Consider the following 19,674-nt stretch of genomic DNA (forward strand, 5'->3'; position numbering starts at 1 on the left):
CTCCCAAAAAATTTTTTGATTCCGTATTTTAAATCTCGATGTGTTACCAACTACAAAATAGCCTACGAGTTGGTGCTAGCAATTGACAATGATGAATTATGCTTTCGAGTTGGATCCTTTTTAAAAATGGCTGTTCGTTTTCGTAATTCTATGCATTCGGATTAATCTTTTTATGTGACATTTGTATATTTTTGTATTTTTTACTGCACTTTTATGGATATGTTGTTTTTATCCGAATAAAGTTCATATTGATTGAATACAATTTTTTGAAAGAAAACTAAAAGGTTTGGCTCATTTATGGAATTTTAAACAAAAATGTTTTTCTATCTCTAAATTTTTAGGCATGCCTGTACCATGGGTTATAAAAATGTGAACCTCTTGCAAAATGTAAATGACAAACACATTTGAGCTGAGTTTGTTTCTAGGATATATGAGGCAATGTGGAAATACTTTCATTATTCCAATGAAGAAGCCATCATACTAATCTTTGTATGGGTCTTGCCTTAACAGAACTCATGGTCTTATAATTGGAAGGACAACCAATAAGAAAAGGAATTCTGTACATCACTTCTGTAATATTTTATGGGCTTTAATTTTGCAAACTTAAAAACTATGGTGCCTCTAAGACATATATGACTGCTGTATATCTTATGAAAAGGTTGATTAGGTGTGCACAACCGTGCAATCTATTACCTAAACATCAGTTGATTCCTGCTCTACATCACTTGGTGGCTGGAAATGGAATTGTGCAAAATGTCCCAGACATTTGGAATTAAGGCAGACCAAGATGTATAAGAAATAAAAAATATATATTTTATATTGAATCAGGGGACGCTATTCTTGCCTTTGGAGACTGGTGAAGTCTGTTGCAGCCAGGGACTCGATGTTTCAATATCCAGGCGAGGAGGAGGAGCCTGCACTCAGCTGACCCATGCCGTGTGCCGTAAAGGCTCTGATCATCTCCCATGGCGTGGGACGCTATTTTTGCCTTTGGAAACGGCGGTGAGGTCTGTTGCAGCCAGGGACTCTGTGTCCCAATATCCAGGTGAGGAGGAGGAGCCTGCACCCAGCTGACCTGCGTGCCGTAAAGGCTCTGATCATCTCCCGTGGCGTGAAACGCTATTTTTGCCTTTAGCAACGGCGGTGAGGTCTGTTACAGCCAGGGACTCTCTGTCCAATATCCAGGTGAGGAGGAGGAGCCTGCACCCAGCTGACTCATGCCGCGTGCCGTAAAGGCTCTGATCAATTCCCCCGGCGCGGGACGCGCCTGGGCCAAGGGCGACCTGTCCACGCCCATCAGGGACCGAAGGAGGCTGGGCTGGGCCCCCCTCTTGGTTTTTCTTTCTCTGTTTTTGGAACTCAGGTGACTGGCCGTTTGTCAACCTTTGTCATCCCTTCGCCATCGCCTAAAATCGATTTGAGAGTAGGAGCTTCTTCAGCACTGTTGGGGAAAGTTGCATAAGGATTGGGGCTATCATCTGGAGGACACTGGTCTTGGGCTCATAGTAGGCATTCTCGCACAGGTATGAGGCCTTTTTACTCGTTTTAGGAGCATGTTGGGCCTTGTATGTGAATTGGTGGGAGCAGTGGCCTGAGCCTTCTTGCCCTAATTCCTGTCTCCCTGTTAAAATCTTTCAGTGCTGCTGGATACACCCACTTTAATCCATTGCCACCCCTGTGGCCACCTTTTATTGTGGGAACTACCAAATTCCTCATCTGCACAGCTCGTCGGACACAGTTGGGCTATTTTCCAGGGACGCCTGGGTTGTTATAACGGGGAGAAATAGGCATGTGTGACCCCCTGCCAAGTAGCATGTGAACACTGGTTCTACTAGGGATGCTTTCTTGCAGCAAGCCATTGTGGTCCTGGATTAGGAAATTGAGCTAGCCACTCGGCGACTATCTCGATACCCCATAACTCTCCCCACCCAGAATTCCTCAGTACCCTCACGACCAGCATCTTCGGAACAAGTTTCCCTTACGGGCCCAGTAGAAGTGGCACTGGCCTTGACTGAGGGTGCTTGCTTGTTCTCCCCGACTCCCCTTCAACAGGTCAGCGCTCAGCCACCAGTGCCTCAGACAGTGTACGTAGCCCCTGGGGCAGGCCCTGGAGTGGGGATGAGAGCAAGAGCAAAGAGGAAGTGCCCTTCGATTGAGGGTTATGTGAAGCGATGAAAGAGTATCACTTTGCACCCTAATCCCTCATATTCCCCAGCAGAGCCCAGCCTGGACATGGTGGTTTTGCTCGAAGCTCTTAAGGTTGCCCTGCTATCAGCCTTGGATCTTAAACTAGACCCCATTTCACACCGTCTTTCCACAATTGGTAACGGTTTGAACAAGTTGACTGCTTTGCTACAAGGTGTCCACACATTACCGCTTATTTGTCCCCAGCCCTAACAGTCCTGATTCCTAGTACTCGCTGTAACGGGCAGGAGCTTGGCCCCAGGTCCTTACCTAAGCCAGTGTCTGAGGTGTTATCTCAGCACATGTGCCATCCAGTGCCTTCAGCATGTTCATCTACGTTGGCTCCATCACTGAACAGGACATTATCATCAGCACTGGCAGCTACTCATAATGATGGGGGTTCCTCACATCTCAAGCAGCACCAGAACCTAGGATCTGAAGCAGGCAACTTTCATCATCGCAGTTCATCGCGGGGAAATAATGCCGTGTCAACATGGTATTCCCAACATGGTGGTACCATGCGATAGTCTCATGATAATGTGTCAAATGACCGTGGTAAAATTAACGCGATGCCCAAAAAATGCGATTTACGAACGCAAAAAAAGCTGCGATGTTCCAAACCGCAATACAAAATTCGGCGATAACCAGCGACAGCCATGGAATCCCCACTCGTAATGCGTGAAAATGCACCCGAACAGCAGAGAAAAAAAATGTCAGATGACAATGTACGAGTACAACCTCACATCCGTGATGTAGTACAAATGTCCACTGTCCCACATCAAAAAGGCATCTCCTCACAAACAGCCACAATGTACATCGCCATGCAGTCCGTACGTAAACTTCGCCAATGCGTAAACATACATGGAACACACAGTGAAACTGCATCTCCCCATTACATTGCAGAGGGACAATCAACACCTTCAGCAGAGCAGACCCTACAACACGTCAGTGATGTTGCAAATGGCCCCCAGGACAACGACTACGACGAAACCAACGGTTCATGGACAATCTCCAAACCCCACCTCTAGTAGCAGGGAAGCCCAGCACCATCGAGGTGAGCCCACCACCTGCACAGACCACACAGCAAGAAACACCCACCACCACGTTTGGTTCACAGCACCTCATGGAAGAACACATGGCATACCAACACCGTGTGTCAGACCTCCAGAAGGAGCTGGCTAAACAGGTGTGGGTGGGGTTCGGCCACATGGCAGCCAAACTAGATGCCATGCCAGGGTTACTAAGTCCCATCATGGACCACTCGCACCCCCTGACGGACACCCACAGTCCGCTCCATGCCCTCCAAAAATCCATTGCTGGCGTCGCTGGAGTCATGACACAGAGACAACAACAGCTGTCCAGTCAGAGTGGACACAGAGATGCCATCTGTGACTTTGGAAACATAAGGAGGGTCATGGAGAACATGGAGCGGATGCATGCGCAAAGAATGGCTATCACGGCTGCACACGGGAAATCTGTTGATGGGATCTTGCATGCCCTGCAGATCCTCATCATGGGAGTGACGACACAAAACAGTGCGCAGATGAATGCTACTGCTACTTCTACATCCACATCTCCAGCCCTTGATGTGTCAGTGGCACATAACGCTGCAGACCAAACCCCACCAACCACATGTGAGGCACATGAAACCTCAGAGGACGAAGATGAGGATGAATCTGCCTCAGTGGTAAAATGGAGGCAGTTGCACTCATCACTGCCATATGGCTTGTTTCTGCTTGGTTCTTCCCACTGCATCATGCCCTGGATGAACACCTTCCACTGTCCCCCTATACACTCAGCAACACTAACCTTGCACCTCGACATGGACGGACATATATTGTTTGCAAAACAATGACTCGGCAATCAGCCTGCAGACTGGACTCTTCCCCTTCCCAGTAACTTGACAATCCCAAAGGACTCTGGCTGTCACCCCACGGGGCAACATTGTAAAGTGTCGTCTGCATGGACCAAGACTAAGACAGCTTCAACACTACACTGAATGTGAATAATACCAACTAATACACACAGATGTGACATGTCTATGATCAATAAAGTATGAAAGCCTGGACGAATGTATGGGCAGTGATTCCCCCTCATGTCCATGTTGCCCATGTCGTGGCACTTGAGTCACAACGTGCATCCCTGCATCAGGGTGGTACATATCTGACCCCAAAAGAAGGCCTGTTGTCAACTGTAGGTCACAAATTCCATCCTATGTGTAATCATTTTGGACACATGTGACACGCTGATGAGTGGGATTCCGTACAATCATCTACAAACAGAAATGGCATTTCTAAAATGGGACACCTCAAACAAGCCTCTCTGTACAGAGGTGACACACCCACCATCTATATTCAAATAATGAGACTGTTAGCTTTGCATGTTGAACCTACACATGTCAGAGTGACGTGCCTGTACAGAGGAGTGACATGCGCTCAGGGAATATGCGATGGAATGATTTATTTGCACATGCTGTGCCTTTTGTCATTTTAGACTCTACCAAGAATGCTAGGGACTCTGACACTGACGTGCTCATGTGAAAGAATTGGTAATGATGGTGTTCCTACGGGCTAGTCCTGCTGCGGCTGCAGTGGGGTGTGGTCCACCTGCTTCATCATCATCGTCCGGTGCATCTGACACGCATATCCGTGGAGCTTTAATGCGTACACATATGTTGTGCAACACACAACATGCAACAATCATCTTGCACACAATGTCTGGGCTCTACAGGACCCTTCCACCTGTGATGTCCAGGCACCTGAAACGTGACTTCAATACGCCAAATGTGCGTTCCACGATGCCCCTGGAGCATTTGTGGGCCGCATTGTACTGCCCCTGGGCCTGTGTGTTCGTCGGGGCTTGGAGGGGTGTCATCATCCAAGGGCAGGGTGCATATCCTTGATCACCTGTGACAGTGCAGAGAGACATGAATCAATAGTTGGTTCTGCATGATGTGTTGGCAGGCTCACTGGTTCATCGGTGTGATATGTGTGACTTAGTGATTCCTGTTTGCCATGTACTGCTTGTAGCAAATGAGCGGCATCAATGTGTATAATGTAGCCTCACTGCTGCTCCTCCCTCCCCCCAGGCCTATTTACTAGTGTGCGCTGCGTGGTTGCATCACTTGCACACCTACGACACATCATTGCCCTGCTTGTCTGCGCATGTCCACAAGCCTGGCAACGACACTGTGATGTTGTGCGTTGTAGGTGTGCGGCCACGTGTGTGTAGGCCCATGGCAAGGAGAGGGTGGACACAGTTGTAGAGATCACGGCTGGCTGAACTTTGGCTCATGCTGCGTTAACAGCGACACACACAGCAGTTGGCATGTATGATCACTGAACCGGAGCGTGCTTGCGTTTCCCCATGTACACCTTCGTCCAAGCCCGCACTCCGGGGGCATGCTACATTGCAACATTGGCCATTGCGGGACTGGTGGCGCTGACACTACAACAGAGACACACAAATCAATCACTTCCTTGGCAAGGCCAACACTTAACCACACCCAGAGCCCCTGGTTGATGAACCACACCCCTACGCTGGATTGTCGTACGCCAGTCCACTCCGCTTACGCTTTCAGGGGGGTACGACCCAACTACATGTCCCAGGTCTACCACACTGCCTGAGGGGACATGATTGCGTCCGCTGTACACAGTACAATGTTATGTGGTAGGGCCTGGGGCACTCATGGATACATAATGAGCACACGGATACACGTATATAGTTTTTAGAACTGGCTACGGGCACGTGCGCCCGGCCCCTTTTATTGCCAGGGTCACATGTCCAGTGACGCCTGTAATAGATGGGTGTGGGGTGAGTGTCAGCCAGCCCTCAGGGAGTGGTTGGTGCTGGCAAGAACTACAACAGTGATCAGACAATCATAAGTTCAGAGTTCAAACAGCAAGGGTCCTTGACTTGAGCTGCACAGAGTTAGTAGCCCCGGAGGCACTGTGGCCCACACAGGCACACCGCCACGGGACGGTGATTTCCGGTGCACTGAGGTAGGGCAACGGGAGCTGAGCGGGTCCTCGTCGATGTTCAAGGTGAATGTCGCGGAGTGTTCCGGGGGGCAGTGGAAGGTGTTCTTCCAGGGCGTGATGCAGAGGGCAGAGCCAAGCCGAAACAGGCAATATGGAGTAGATGAATGCTACAGACTCGTTCTTAACACCAAGTCAGTATCAGCTACATGTGATGAAGACAACCCCCAGGCCATAGACTCAGGCAATACCAAAATTCAACAAGAGTGTGTCCATGAACTGCGGGGCACAGAGTTAGTGGCACCAGAGCTGGAAGGGAATGCACTCTGCGATGAGGCCTGTGCACTGATCTAAAAGCTGCCGTAAATAAATCAAGGCTCAGATCAAAATCTTTGACCTACTTGATCACAGTGTAGTCCGGAGGCAGCATGGGCCCACAGACACATGTCGTTGGGATGCTATGCAAAGAGTTGCTGGCACCAGATCGAAGGGAGAACAGTGAAATAAAAGGCTGCTATAAATATATGACCTCGGACATCATGAATTCAAGACTCAGTTCCAAATGTGTGACCTACTGGACCGCAGTGTAGGCCGAAGGCAGTAGTCAGCAAGGGACCACAGACAGGTATCGTCCGAATGCCAGGCACAGAGTTGGTGGCACTACATCGAAGGGAGTATAGTGATTTAAACTCTGCCCTAAAATGTGTACTCGGCCATCGTATAATCAAAACTCAGTTCCAAATATGTGACCTACTTGACCGTAACGTAGGCCAGTGGAGTACGTCAATGAGAAAGGAGTGCTGGGGGCCTGTGTCGCGGAGGCCGTGATGGTCTGAGGTGGCTGCCACAGTCACAGGCCTCGGGCTTGGAGCTTGCACCGGCACGTGGTGGGCCCTCTTTGACACACGCCGGTGTCTGCAGGTGAGCGGTGTGGCCTGGTTGCGCAGGGGTGGATGAGACGGGTCTGGGGACCAGTGGCCTGGGGTGCAGCAGGCGCACATGGTTGCAGGCCCCTCCGCTGATGGCGTCGGCCTCGTTACGGGCTGTGAGGCGCCGCCCTGGCAGACATGTTGGCCATTGCGGAAGAGAACGACGCCCAGCGCAACTGGCTTTTTATTCACATCCCTACGCCGACGTGGCATACGTCAGACCAGCGCACTCCGCTCACACTTACAGGAGGGGACGTAACAAGGTACATTTCCGCGATCTTCCCCACTGTCTGGGGTAACATGGTTGCATCCACTGTTCACTACACTCCAGACACCAGCAGTATATGTCGACAAGGGCATATCTGTGGTCTGCAATCTGTCCAGCACATCCACGCCACACTTGTCATTGTGTACATTCTTTTCGTGTGTCACTTGCCTCCTTCGCAGATGCCTGTTTCCCACCTCTACACACATTCTGCTATTGTGTGGCTGAGGTGCCATACCGTTGATGGCTTGTGTACATGGCTAACCAAGGTTACCCCAGAAAGTTGTGCTGTCATGTCTGGTAGGTGGGAATGTTGTTTGGCATGTTGTATGTGTGTCTGTAACGTGTGCATTCCCAGAGTAGTGAGTTGCATGATTGTGGAGTTGAGGTATGTGGTGTGTTCATTTAGTACTTACCAACGAGCAATGCATTTACATAGTTGCCAGCCTCAAAGCGCTGGTTGATTATGGACTGTCGGAAGATGAAGGAATCATGCATACTGCCTGGGTAGTTGGCGACGACATTGGTGAAGAGTCCCCGGTGGTCCACTATTGCCTGCACATTGATGGAATGCATGTGCTTTCTGTTGCGGTAATTGTGTGCAGTTTCAGCAGGGGGCACAAGTAGGACATGTGTGCAGTCAATTGCCCCCAACACGTGCGGGAACCCTGCTATGGCGTAGAAGCCTTGCTTGATCTCCAGCTGTTCCTGCACAGTGTGGGGGAAGTAAAGGTACTGGGGTACCAAGCTGATAATGGCATCCAAGACAGGTGTGAGGAACTTGGATAGGGCTGGCTGAGAGACTTCTCGGACTCTGGCGGTTGTTGATTGGAAGGTACCAGAGGCCAACAGGTGTAGCACACCCAGCAGCTTTGCCTGTGGTGGGATGTTGGTTGTCCGCTGTGTTGGCACCGTCAGCCTGTGGGCAATGATGGTCAGGATGCGGAGTATGGTTGTCCTTTTGAGGCTGTATTGGGCAATAACATTCTCTGATGTTAAGTCTGTGAGGCTGGTGCGTTTTCTGAAGGTCCGCTGTCTTTGCGCTGCCGCTGTGGTGGTCGGGAGGGGTGTGGGGGGAGTCCTGGGGTGGGATGGCGGGCCTGGGATGGTGGCGGTGGGTGTTGTTGCCCTCTTGGGGCTCTGAGCTGCATGATCAGTAGCTCCATGGCATCTGTTGATCTTCAGTTGTGGCTCTGGGCTGGGCGCCCTTTTATGGTGCAGGTTGTCGTCTGACTTTACACCAGGTCAGAGCAGGTGTTAAATCCCTGCTGCTAACGCGCCTTATCGCCTGTTTTGTGATCTCATCGCCAATCTGGCTGGTCGTTGAGAATGTTGCGCAGTGGTGTTGTCACGGCTTTTTGCACGGGAACGCCTACTCTGCATCTCATTAGCGATAGTTGCCGGTGTCATCTGTGGAGATGTTTTTTTCGGCTGCTATCGCAAGTAATCTGGTGATATCAGTTGTGAGCACCAGCCTGTGAATGGGGCGATGAATTTATTGCCACTTTGGCTGCGATAAAGTGATGCTAACTCAGCGATAAGTCCTTGAGAATATGCCCCTTAGTGGTTTTAGCTACCGTCCCTCGACTTGTCCCTGGTGCAAAGGAATATTTTGACCAACTGAAGGACAAAGTTGTGCTTTGGTTAAACTTAAATATTGCCTCAAGGTTGTGGGTGGAAATTCACATCATCATGTTGCATAGAACATCATGGGTGAGCAGTGCCAAGAAAAACTGGGTTGGGGACTGTGTAATTATCAACTTTAATACCCCATTTTTGGTAAAGAGCATCTTAAGTTCGGCCAGGCAGTTCAACCACAGGGGTCGCAACTCGGCCATCGTGGCACTCCCACTGGGTTAGTTTTACAGGCCTTTGATCTACCCATGGGCTTTATGTGGAAATGCCCTGGGGCAGTCCTTAGATGTAGGTTTCAGGAGCCAGCAGGAGGCAATTCCTGGTATAAATACATCTAATAGGTTTGCGCCCCTGAGCTTATCAGAATGTTGTGATTGACTGGGTGTTGGTCCGCCCGAATCAGATGCCCCTTCATTACAGTGTTTGGTTAGGCCATTGGGTTCAGACTATCAAGACTGTAAGGGGTGCAAGTTTATTTCTTGGAACATCGCAGGGCTTGCAAGAAAGTTTGACAACCCAGATTGGGTGCTTTTTGTAAGAGGCTTCGATGTAATTTGCCTCCAGGAGACATGGGCTGTTGAAAATAGATTTTACTTAGAAGGTAATAAAACCCTCTTTGTACCAGCTACTCCCTCTGTTGCAGGAAGAGCTAAGGGGGTCTGGTAACTTTTGTCTCTTTAGCAGTCCTAGGTAGCTCCGTTATGCTGCCCCATATTTTACAGACGTCATTATCCAGTGGGACAAGCAGGCTATTGCTTTTAAATGTTTACAATGCGGTAGCCTGCCTGACAAAAGCATGCCATATTACACAGTTGAGCTCTTTCCTGAGGAACATGACCCAGAGTAAGCAGAACTATTTTAATGTCCTTATTGCAGGAGACTTTAATGTTCATATGTGCGAGGATCTCAGGTGTGGGGGGGGTCAAAGATATGGGCTGTGCACGCTATGTTGGCCTGCACATGGAACATAAAAAAACACAAAAAAATGGAAAAAGAAAAGATTCAGTCATTCCTTTACAGCATCCATCCAGCTTGCCATACTGCATACAGGTCACTGTCTTCTGGCCTGGTACTATAGCCTGAGGTACTAGTATCACAGCTGAAGGCAATGATTACATAGGTGGACCAGTAGAAAAAAAAAAATTAAGTAAAAGATTTAGGTGGACCAGGGATGTGGTATAAGATGGGCATGTGACCGTGACAATGCTCAAACTAAAGCATAGTTAAAATCAATTTTCTAGCCCAGCCTGAAGAAGGTTTTCCAACCATGGGGCCGATCTCGATGCGGGCAGAATGGCTCCGACCAACAGTCGGAGCCCTTCTGCCCGCATCGGAATGTGCCATTCGGTTTCCTTTCCGTCCGAGCCATTCCGATAAGACTCGGTTGGAAAGGAAACTGACTCGGTTATCTGGATGGCTTCCGATGGGCTCAGATAGCCTGTCCGCCATCCGGAAATCCTTCAGTACTCCTTCAGATTCCCACTGCCTTTTTGTGCTGGCCTTTCCGACAGAGAAAGGCAGACGGAAACTGTCTTTGGGGGCCCCCAGCATGGCCCCCATGGGTGCGAGGCAACCTTGGGGTGCCTGCCACAGGGTGCAGGGATGAACTGCACCTCTGCAGTTAACAATGCGAGCATGCTTTCCGTTCGGAATGCATGCTCCAATTGTTAAATATAGGATTGTGACTGAACAGTGTTCTGTCACATCCTACTTGCAGATCTGGAACCAACGACAATAGGTTGTTCGGTTCCTGTTCCTGTCCGATGTCTGACGGACTCCAGTCCGTCCGACATCGGAATCGGCCCCCAAGTTGTAAAGGAGGGAGATCAAGGAACATAATGAAGGTCATTGTTTATATTGCCAGGGCAATGTATCAATAAATCAAAAATCTGTTTTACATGAAAGTTAAGTGAGAGTACCTTGGTGAGCTTTTGAACCCATGTCAACGGTATCATCATGAAATAAAAAATATACTGTGTATAATGATGTAAACCTTTCACGCTAAATTAGAATACAACATTCTTGGAATCTTCCTAAAAGTTATGAAGTCCTTTTTTCAATCATAAGTATAAAGTAAGTATTTTTCCTGCAAAAACATTGGCCAGCAAACTTAAAAGTGTATCACATTTGAATTTACCACACCATGTATTTTACTTCCATATGGAAAATGGTTTCTGCAACAAGGCTGTTTAATTGTTACTTACAAATAAAATATTGTATATTTCTTTTGTTCTTAGCTCTCCCTATGTAACAGCCTGCTGTTGAAGATTCATTCAATAGGGATCATACTCATTGCTTCAGCGACCTTCCCTCAATTTCTGCCATGTGATGACACCGACAACTCCACCCATGTGAACTGCTGCCACAGGAATTTAAAAATTATTCCATCCATTAAATCTCAGAATGTGAGGACGCTGGACCTTAGTTCGAACCATCTTGAACATATAGCTAATTACTCTTTATCAGGGATTCCCAATCTTCTGTTTCTCAATTTAAGTTGGAACTGTGCACCTGGCAAAGTACGAGATGAGGGCGAAATGTGCAAACTGACAATCGAGCGCAATGCTTTAATTGGACTCTGTAATCTAGAGAATCTTACACTTGCAGGTAATAGCTTGACTGTGGTGCCTTGGCTGCCTCCTAGCTTAAAACTGTTGGATTTGGAAATGAACAATATAGTTATGTTGGGATTTCACAATATATCCGGCATAGTTAATCTTAGACAGCTCTATCTTGGCATGAACTGCTTCTATCGGAACCCATGTAACTCTTCATTTACTTTCTCGAAGGACATGTTCAAAGATGCAAAATCTTTGAGAACCTTATCATTGAAATTTAACAACCTTACAAGTGTTCCTTTAGGCCTTCCACCTAATCTGCTCTATCTTGACATTTCAGAAAACCAGATAGCTGAAGTAAAGCACTCTGACTTTGACAATCTTACCAAACTGGAATACCTGGATCTGCAATGGAACTGCCAACGGTGTGACCATGCTTCACAACCTTGTTTTCCATGTGCTAACAACTCTGCCCTTCAGATCCACCCTGATGCATTCAATCACCTTCACAACCTTCGTTTTTTGAGCCTCAAAGGTAACTCTCTGCACAAAATCAATGACTCTTTGTTTGTCCCTTTAACCAACCTAAGATCATTGGATGTATCCGACAACTTTCTGGCATATGATATTGCAAATGGGACATTTTTCTCCAAGCTTAGTAAAGTCACAAGTTTGCGTATGAACTATAACTTTGTGCCTGGAATGGCATTTACAAAATTGAGTCTCTCTCCAGCCTTTGCACATATGGTCTCACTAAGATACCTTTATCTTGATGGATACGTATTTGGGGATTTGGATGAGAAAGGAATAGAACCTCTCCTGATGCTCCCAGATCTACAAATTATAACATTCAGAACTAACCTCATTGACCAAGTGAACTTGACTCTCTTCGCTAAAGTCCCAAGCCTGAAGTTCATTGATTTGTCTCGAAATATTTTAACACTTGCGAAACTATGTGAGAGAACCCAATGCTACACAGAAACCTCACCACTAAGCCTGTCCCATGAAATAACTTTTTCTCAATACTATCCTCACTGGAGGTATTCAACAGGAGGTAGGGACACCCTTCAACACCATACTTACTATTTTAACTTTCCATCCTGCAGAAGCTACAGCAGGTCGCTTGACTTGTCTTTCAATAACATCAAAGAAATTGAATCAGAGTTCTTCAAAGGTCTTGACGATATCCAGTGCCTCAATCTTAGCTGTAATTTCATCAACCAACGATTAAATGGGAGTCAATTTTTACATCTAAAGTCACTGAAGCTTTTGGATCTTGCAAATAATAGAATTGACTCTTCCCATAATCATTCTTTCACTGAGATTCCACATTTGGAGATACTGTACCTCAATTATAACGAATTCCAATTCATGATAAACGATTTATTTCATAGTTTTGATTTCATTGAAAATCTGAATTCCCTTACATTTTTAAGCCTTTCTTTCAACACCATAGGCATCAGGATATCTAATGAGCTAAGGAGTCATTCACTAAAGGTCTTAGTGTTCAGATATAACAGGTTGGACATAATGTGGAAGGGAGGGACATATACCTACCTGAATTTATTTACAAACCTTCATCAATTGGAAGTTTTGGATATTTCTCTTAACAAATTACAGACTGTGCCATACACAGTAATTGACAATCTCCCTAAATGTTTGAAAAAGTTATACATCGCATTTAATGAAATCACTTTTTTCCACTGGAAAAACATAAGCTCCCTTGTCAGCTTGACCACTCTGGATCTTAGTCATAACTCTCTGAAATTTTTACCGAACGAACCAGTTTACTTTGGAAGCAATTTCACATTTCTAAGTTTGAAATCCAATTACATTCAAACCCTGAATCAGGCATTCTTCTCTGCTTGCAGCACCTTGAAATATTTGATTGTTAAAAACAATCATATCAAGCTGATAAATGAAAACAGTTTTCCAGAAACATTCTTAACAAATTTACACTACCTTGATGTGAGTGGAAATCCATTTAGGTGCACATGTGATGCCCACTGGTTTATTAGGTTTTCTAAATCTGCCAAACTCAAATTGAAGCATGCCTCTACTAATTTGCATTGTGATTTGCCAGAGTCAAAACATGGGCAGAGTTTGTTTTCCATTGACCCTCGATCATGCCAGGACATATATGGTAACCTGGCATTCATTTCCACAGCTTCAGTTGTAGCATTTTTCACGCTTATTCCAATCCTAAAGAAACTGTTTTTGTGGGACATCTGGTACAGCACCAGAATACTCAAGGCAACATTTAGGAAAAAAAGTACTTCTGTAAAAAATCCAGATGATAGTAAATATGATGCATTCATTGTGTTTGATACCCAAAAGTATGCTATTGTTGACTGGGTGTACAATGAACTTTTGTCACACCTGGAGGGGAAAAAAAGGAAACATTTTAAACTCTGCTTAGAAGAAAGGGACTGGGTTGCTGGCAAATCCAGAATTGAAAATCTCTGTGATGCTGTTTATAAGAGCAAGAAGACCATCTTTGTTCTTGATGCTAATGGATTTGAATGTGGGCTCCTAAGACATACCTTTTTTATGGCACAACAGAGGCTGCTCGATGAGAAGATGGATGTAGCTATTCTTGTGCTGTTAGATAAAGGGATCAAGATGTCTAAATATTTACTTTCTCGTAAAAGAGTGTGCAAGAAGTCGATCCTTCACTGGCCATGTAATCCACAAGGTCAGCCATATTTTTGGCACTCCTTGCGTATACTGCTGACAGATGATAGCAAGCACTGGTATGACTCCAAGTTAAGAAAAAGCATTGATGGTTAGACTCAATTAAAATATCATGAGTTTTTGGTGTTTCTAGAAACATTTGACAGTATCTGTTGCATGTGTCTAAATATGTCCTATGTTAATCTTTTGGAATGAAGCAGTTATTGCAGTGAAATGTAAGTGTTTGGATTCTGATATGCCAAAAATTACATTTACATTAGTTCCTTATCAGTGTATCAGTTCTTTAGATGTGTCACCATATTGAGATGATAGTATCGATTTATAAAAATATCAACTGCAGATTATTGACTACTACTATTTGGTAAGTAGATACAAATAAATATACATTTACTATTTTTACCTCCAAATCTAATTACTTGGACTATGCATACATTGTCAAGGTACATAGATGCGGGGTGATGAATGATAAATCAATACTTACCTATATATACTTACATTGATTATACTGTGGTAGCTGATTTTGTGCAATCAATATGCTTGTTGAAAGTTATTTTTCACCATGGTTTTCTGACATACACCTGGTCAATAGTACCTGTGTTGCAGGGATTCTGCTCAGGAACAGAACTATGCCTGGGACCATATAATGTCAGCATGTAGGAACTGAATCACCATACTCCATCAGCTTCTATGGGCCTGAATCTGACTAGCTCCTAGTGCCTCACTTGCCCTCCTAACCTTTCAAGAGAGACAAGCGATTTGGTTCCCCAGAACACAACACTCCCGATCCTCTCCGGATCGCGATAGCAGATCAGCCCCTTTCATTCTCTCACTTGTACTTGTCCACAATAAATATAAAAGAAGCACAAGGAAAGTTTAGAATGTTTATTTAAACTATCATGCTCTAATGTGCAATAGTTGCGCCACAACTAGCAAACAAATACAAGTCAGTAATGACTTTAGCATAGCTACTAAACCGTCTACAATAAAGAGTCATATTATCTAATAGATTTACCTAAACCCACCCTTACTGCCAAAGCTTTAATGATTATAGATTTGAGATCTCTGGGTTTAGCAGCGGACCCCAAGACGTAGCATTCATAGATAGTTGTTCCACATCCCAGCGGACTCAGCTCTCTTGTCTCAGGACCTTTGCGCTGTCTGCCAGTCTCCACTCTATGTGTTTTTAGAACTACATGTCCCGGGTTATAAGACATAACGTGTTTTCAAAAACAGCATTTGGTGTCCCTAATATGTCTAGGTGCTAGTATACAAACACAGAGACTAACAAAGAGCAGTATTGTTTGACCTTGCCTCGGTAGTGCAGACTAAATCCCCGGAAAAGGTCAAAATATAAAAACATGTGCTAACTGTATGTGAAAATATAATTTGGCACAAAACCAAGCTTGTGCTTGGTAACATGTGCAAAGCAGAAGCGGCCTACAGCGTGCATAGTTAGGCTAACTTAGGGAAAATAACAATGTCCATGTGGTGATCCTGTGATAAATCTCTATGTACATTTATATTGTGGTTTATTGTCATTCAAACGTTGTACGTATCAATTGCTTGCTTTGTAATAATGATTTATCTGAGTAGGATTATGGGGCCATTTTCCAGTTAAAGAAGTCAACATTGAAATTGAGGACCTTAAATATGCAAATCATTGAATGCCTAATGGACATGTTTCCAGTATTGGTCCCCACATGATACCATAATGGAACTGTTGATAAACAATGTTTAGAAGGCTATTACAAAGCAAAAATGTGCTTACTCTATCAAGTAGATGAGCTATTATGTTAACAACCTAATGTGATAAATACCTATTGTATGAGTGTAGAGGGGAGTTCAATAAACACAAACCCTCTGACAAAACATCTGCATTTACCTGATTTACCACCCTCCCTCAACACAATCTTCCTGAAACACATCATCAACTTAATGATTGACCTCTTGCATGTCTTGTGAGCAGTTTTTGCACACAATTCTGGGTTTTCAAGGTTGGAATGCAGAACAGCACATAGCTGAAGTTTTACCTGAAGGTAAAACTGTGTGGTAAGCCTGGTCGCAGTTTGCAGAGTTCTGCGTAGTGGAACTCCGCCAACTGCACAAAACACTCTGCCGCGCTACGTGGAGCTCCACAAGTAGCAGAGTGCATTAGATAAATGCGGTTCGCGGTGATTTTCAGTGCCAGATGTTTGTCTGCACTGTGCAATCATCACAAACGGCACCATGTACAGCCCAAACGGGCACTGCTTCCTTTCTACCGCTCGAGTAGATTGTGTACTCAAGCGGCAGCTTTCTCAACGCGAACGGATACTTTCTCAATGTGAACGGTCGTGAGCATACTGGACCACTCGCAATGAGAAATCCGACCACCGGCGTTGAGAAATCCCGCCGGGAAGTTGATTTTCCACGCTCGCGCCTGCCAACTTTACGTTGACAATCGCGAACGAGGATAAACCTTGCCGGGAGGTTGATTTTCCTTGCACGCGCTCGCCAACTTGACATTGACGAATGTTAGCAAGGAAAAAAACTCTGCTCAGCGGATCGGAGTTTTTCAGAACTCCGCGTAATGCGGAGTGCGGGAAATTCCGCAAACTCCGCGAGTGGAGCGGAGTTCACCTCCCAGACCTAGTTTTCCCCCTTCTGATCTGCTTTCTCACATATGCTTCTCCAGATAATACATGGGAGGATTTACGCGTGGATACACCTTGGGTCCAAGCACTAATTTTGGTGAACTCAGAGTTCTAAATTAAGTGGAAAGATCGTTTGCACTCGATTCTTGATTTTGTGTTAAACTTAAACTGACCCTGTTAACATCTTAGATAGTGAATACAATCCTCACTTTTGATTTTCAACAGAAATAAAAATAACAGCAATCTTCAACACTTTGTAGACCACTGAAATTTATAAGGTGATTTATGGCGCACTACCGTCTTGACACTGCTTCTATTTCTTTAGTTGTAAAGGTTTCTAGGGATGCCCCAGTCATTTGTTGGCCACAAACTTTGAAAAGAGTAACATGAGTTTGTCAGATGATGGATTATGCAGCATTCTATTAATTTAGCAGCTTACTGTGGCAAATACCTATAGTACGTTCGAAACTCCCTTGACACAATCTTCCTTAAATACATCATCAATTTGATGACCTCTTTCTTATTACTTGGGTAATTTCTGCATGCCATTCTAGGTTTTTAAAGTCAGAATGGAGAATAATATACAGTTTCAGTTTTCCCTTACAATAAACCATGGGACATTTACTGCTTAATCTTTTGGATAAGGACGAATCCCCCAAATAACTCTTGTGTTACTAGGGATTTTACTCTGGCTCGTCTAAAAAAGAGAAGTGTACCGAAACAGCCTTGGTAAGGATTGTACCACATTGCCCCTATTTTCAGTTTTGCTTTCCTTGCATTTGTAGTTTTGGTCCTTGCGATGAAAGGTACTGTCTCTGTATTACAAATTGTTGTTGATGTACTGTGCTAGCTAAAATGGATCATGGTTTTATTCTTATGTTCCTCGACGAGAATGTATATCTTCAACCTGGTTGATTTTTTTTGCCTGTTAAATTTTCAATAAACAGATTTGAAACAAAATAATACCATGTTGTGCTTTACTCCTTCTGACAGGGGCATAGCTTCGAAGGGGGTGTGTGTTTGGGGTGTTACACCACGTAATAAATGTATTATATGGTAAATAGTTGGGTACAGGTATTTTGAGTCGTGTATGGTGCAGTATCTGTCGGATTTCAATACAACCTTTTACATACACACAGACCAAAACATACACACACTGTCTTTCTCTCAGTTTTGAAAGTCTCTAAAAATGTTATTTATTTTACAAAATATTGTGATATCTCTCACTTCATCCTCCTGTCAATCTGCATTCCTCTCCCTTTTCACTGCCTCTTGAGCCCCTCTCATGAGCCTTGCTTGTAGTATAACGCATTAACCTTAGAACAAAAGAAGTGTGAGAAACAGAAGCAGCTTGCCCGTTTTCCCTAATAAATGTAATAAAACAAGAACAGCTAAAAAAAAGTTTACTGCACTCAAAAACAGTTTTGTCAAACAGAAAAACTAAATGTTTTTTTAAAAGAACCCTCACTCACCACCTAGTTGGTGGCATGCTTCATCATTGGGTTGCCACTTAGGGTGCCAAATGCATCCTAGGTGTGCTTTGATGCCTGATTTACAGTGGAGGGGATCTTTTGTAGTGATGGATGGTGAAACTAGTGAATTTAAAATTGTTTCCAGGATCCCCCTCCTAACCAGGAGTCTTTTAATAGTGGGGTCCTGTGGCAGGGTTAAAACATGAAATGCGGATATAAAGGAGATTTCATTGATCTTCTATAACCTAAAAATTCGGTCTACATGTTTTAGCAAACGAGAAGATTTCTTCAGGACCAAAAATGAAAGGTCTAAAATTTGTAGGCCTTAAGTAAAGTGGAATCACAAACACTAAGGTGTGCTAGTCGATGGAAATACGTTTCTCTATATTTTCCTTTTTTTGGGGCAAATCAGTAACTCATGGTTATCACCCAGCAAGTTGTTCCTATAAGAAAAAGTTAGACACAATAGTTGGTAAGCACAACCACACAGTCGTTGTTAATGCAGTAAATGCTGTAGTGCGCTGATTCTGTGCATAATACCTGTATATATCTATGAGAGTGCACTTCATTAATTTAGAATCATACATGTAATCCTTGTGTGGCATGCAAAAGGAGATTCATGGGTAGTCGGTCATAAACTTTACCAAAGAAAAATATTTTATTTTTCTTTCGCGTGCATTATAAATGCCCTTGCTCAATTCCGAGTCGTTAACCCCTTATACTGAAAATGTGATTATATCATTATTTGTTAGAATGTTGCGAGAAAAAGAGTGTGAAAAACCCCTTCTAGGCAGAGAAACGTAGTAAGTCTCTTAGTTTGATAATTCATATCGATTATTTGTTTGTTCTGCTTTCAAGACGACCAGATCACTGATTGATGAGAACTTTGTCCTGTCACCTTTACCTCCCTTTACCTCAACCCAGCCCCAAACTCTAAAATCATCCTTACCTTCCTTTACCTCTAGCCACCCCGGAACACTAAAATCATACTTACCTACCTTTACCGCTGCAGAACCCTAAACCCTAAAATAAGACTTACCTTCCTTTACGTCTACCCACCTCTCAACCCTAATATCACCCTTACCTCCCTTTACCTCCACTGACCTATAAACCCAAAAATCACCCTTATCTTCCTTCACCTCTACCCATCCATAAACCCTAAAATCACTTTTTTTAAATTACAGAAAAACTATGTTATTTAAAAAAAATTCTTACCTGCGTGGAAAAGAACTGTGTAGTAAATATAGAAATACTTATCTGTGTGGCACAGTAAAGACTGTGTGGTAAAGATCATGTGTGGTAAAGGATGGGTAGTAAAAGCTGTTTC

At 44.6% G+C, this 19,674-nt stretch overlaps 1 protein-coding gene across 1 annotated transcript in view; it reads left to right on the plus strand.

Annotated features, from left to right (window-relative positions):
* The window catches only part of LOC146797835 (toll-like receptor 7), a 148,385-nt gene extending 130,550 nt beyond the window's left edge, over positions 1-17,835 (plus strand). The window contains exon 2 of the mRNA XM_085625030.1: positions 11,228-17,835. Coding sequence (XP_085481156.1) covers positions 11,228-14,338 — 3,111 coding nt within the window. The 3' untranslated portion in view covers positions 14,339-17,835. The remainder of the gene's footprint in view (positions 1-11,227) is intronic.
* The last annotated feature ends 1,839 nt before the right edge of the window (positions 17,836-19,674 follow it).

Source organism: Triturus cristatus, chromosome 9 (assembly GCF_964204655.1).
Source record: "Triturus cristatus chromosome 9, aTriCri1.1, whole genome shotgun sequence".
NCBI classification, from domain to species: Eukaryota; Metazoa; Chordata; class Amphibia; order Caudata; family Salamandridae; genus Triturus; species Triturus cristatus.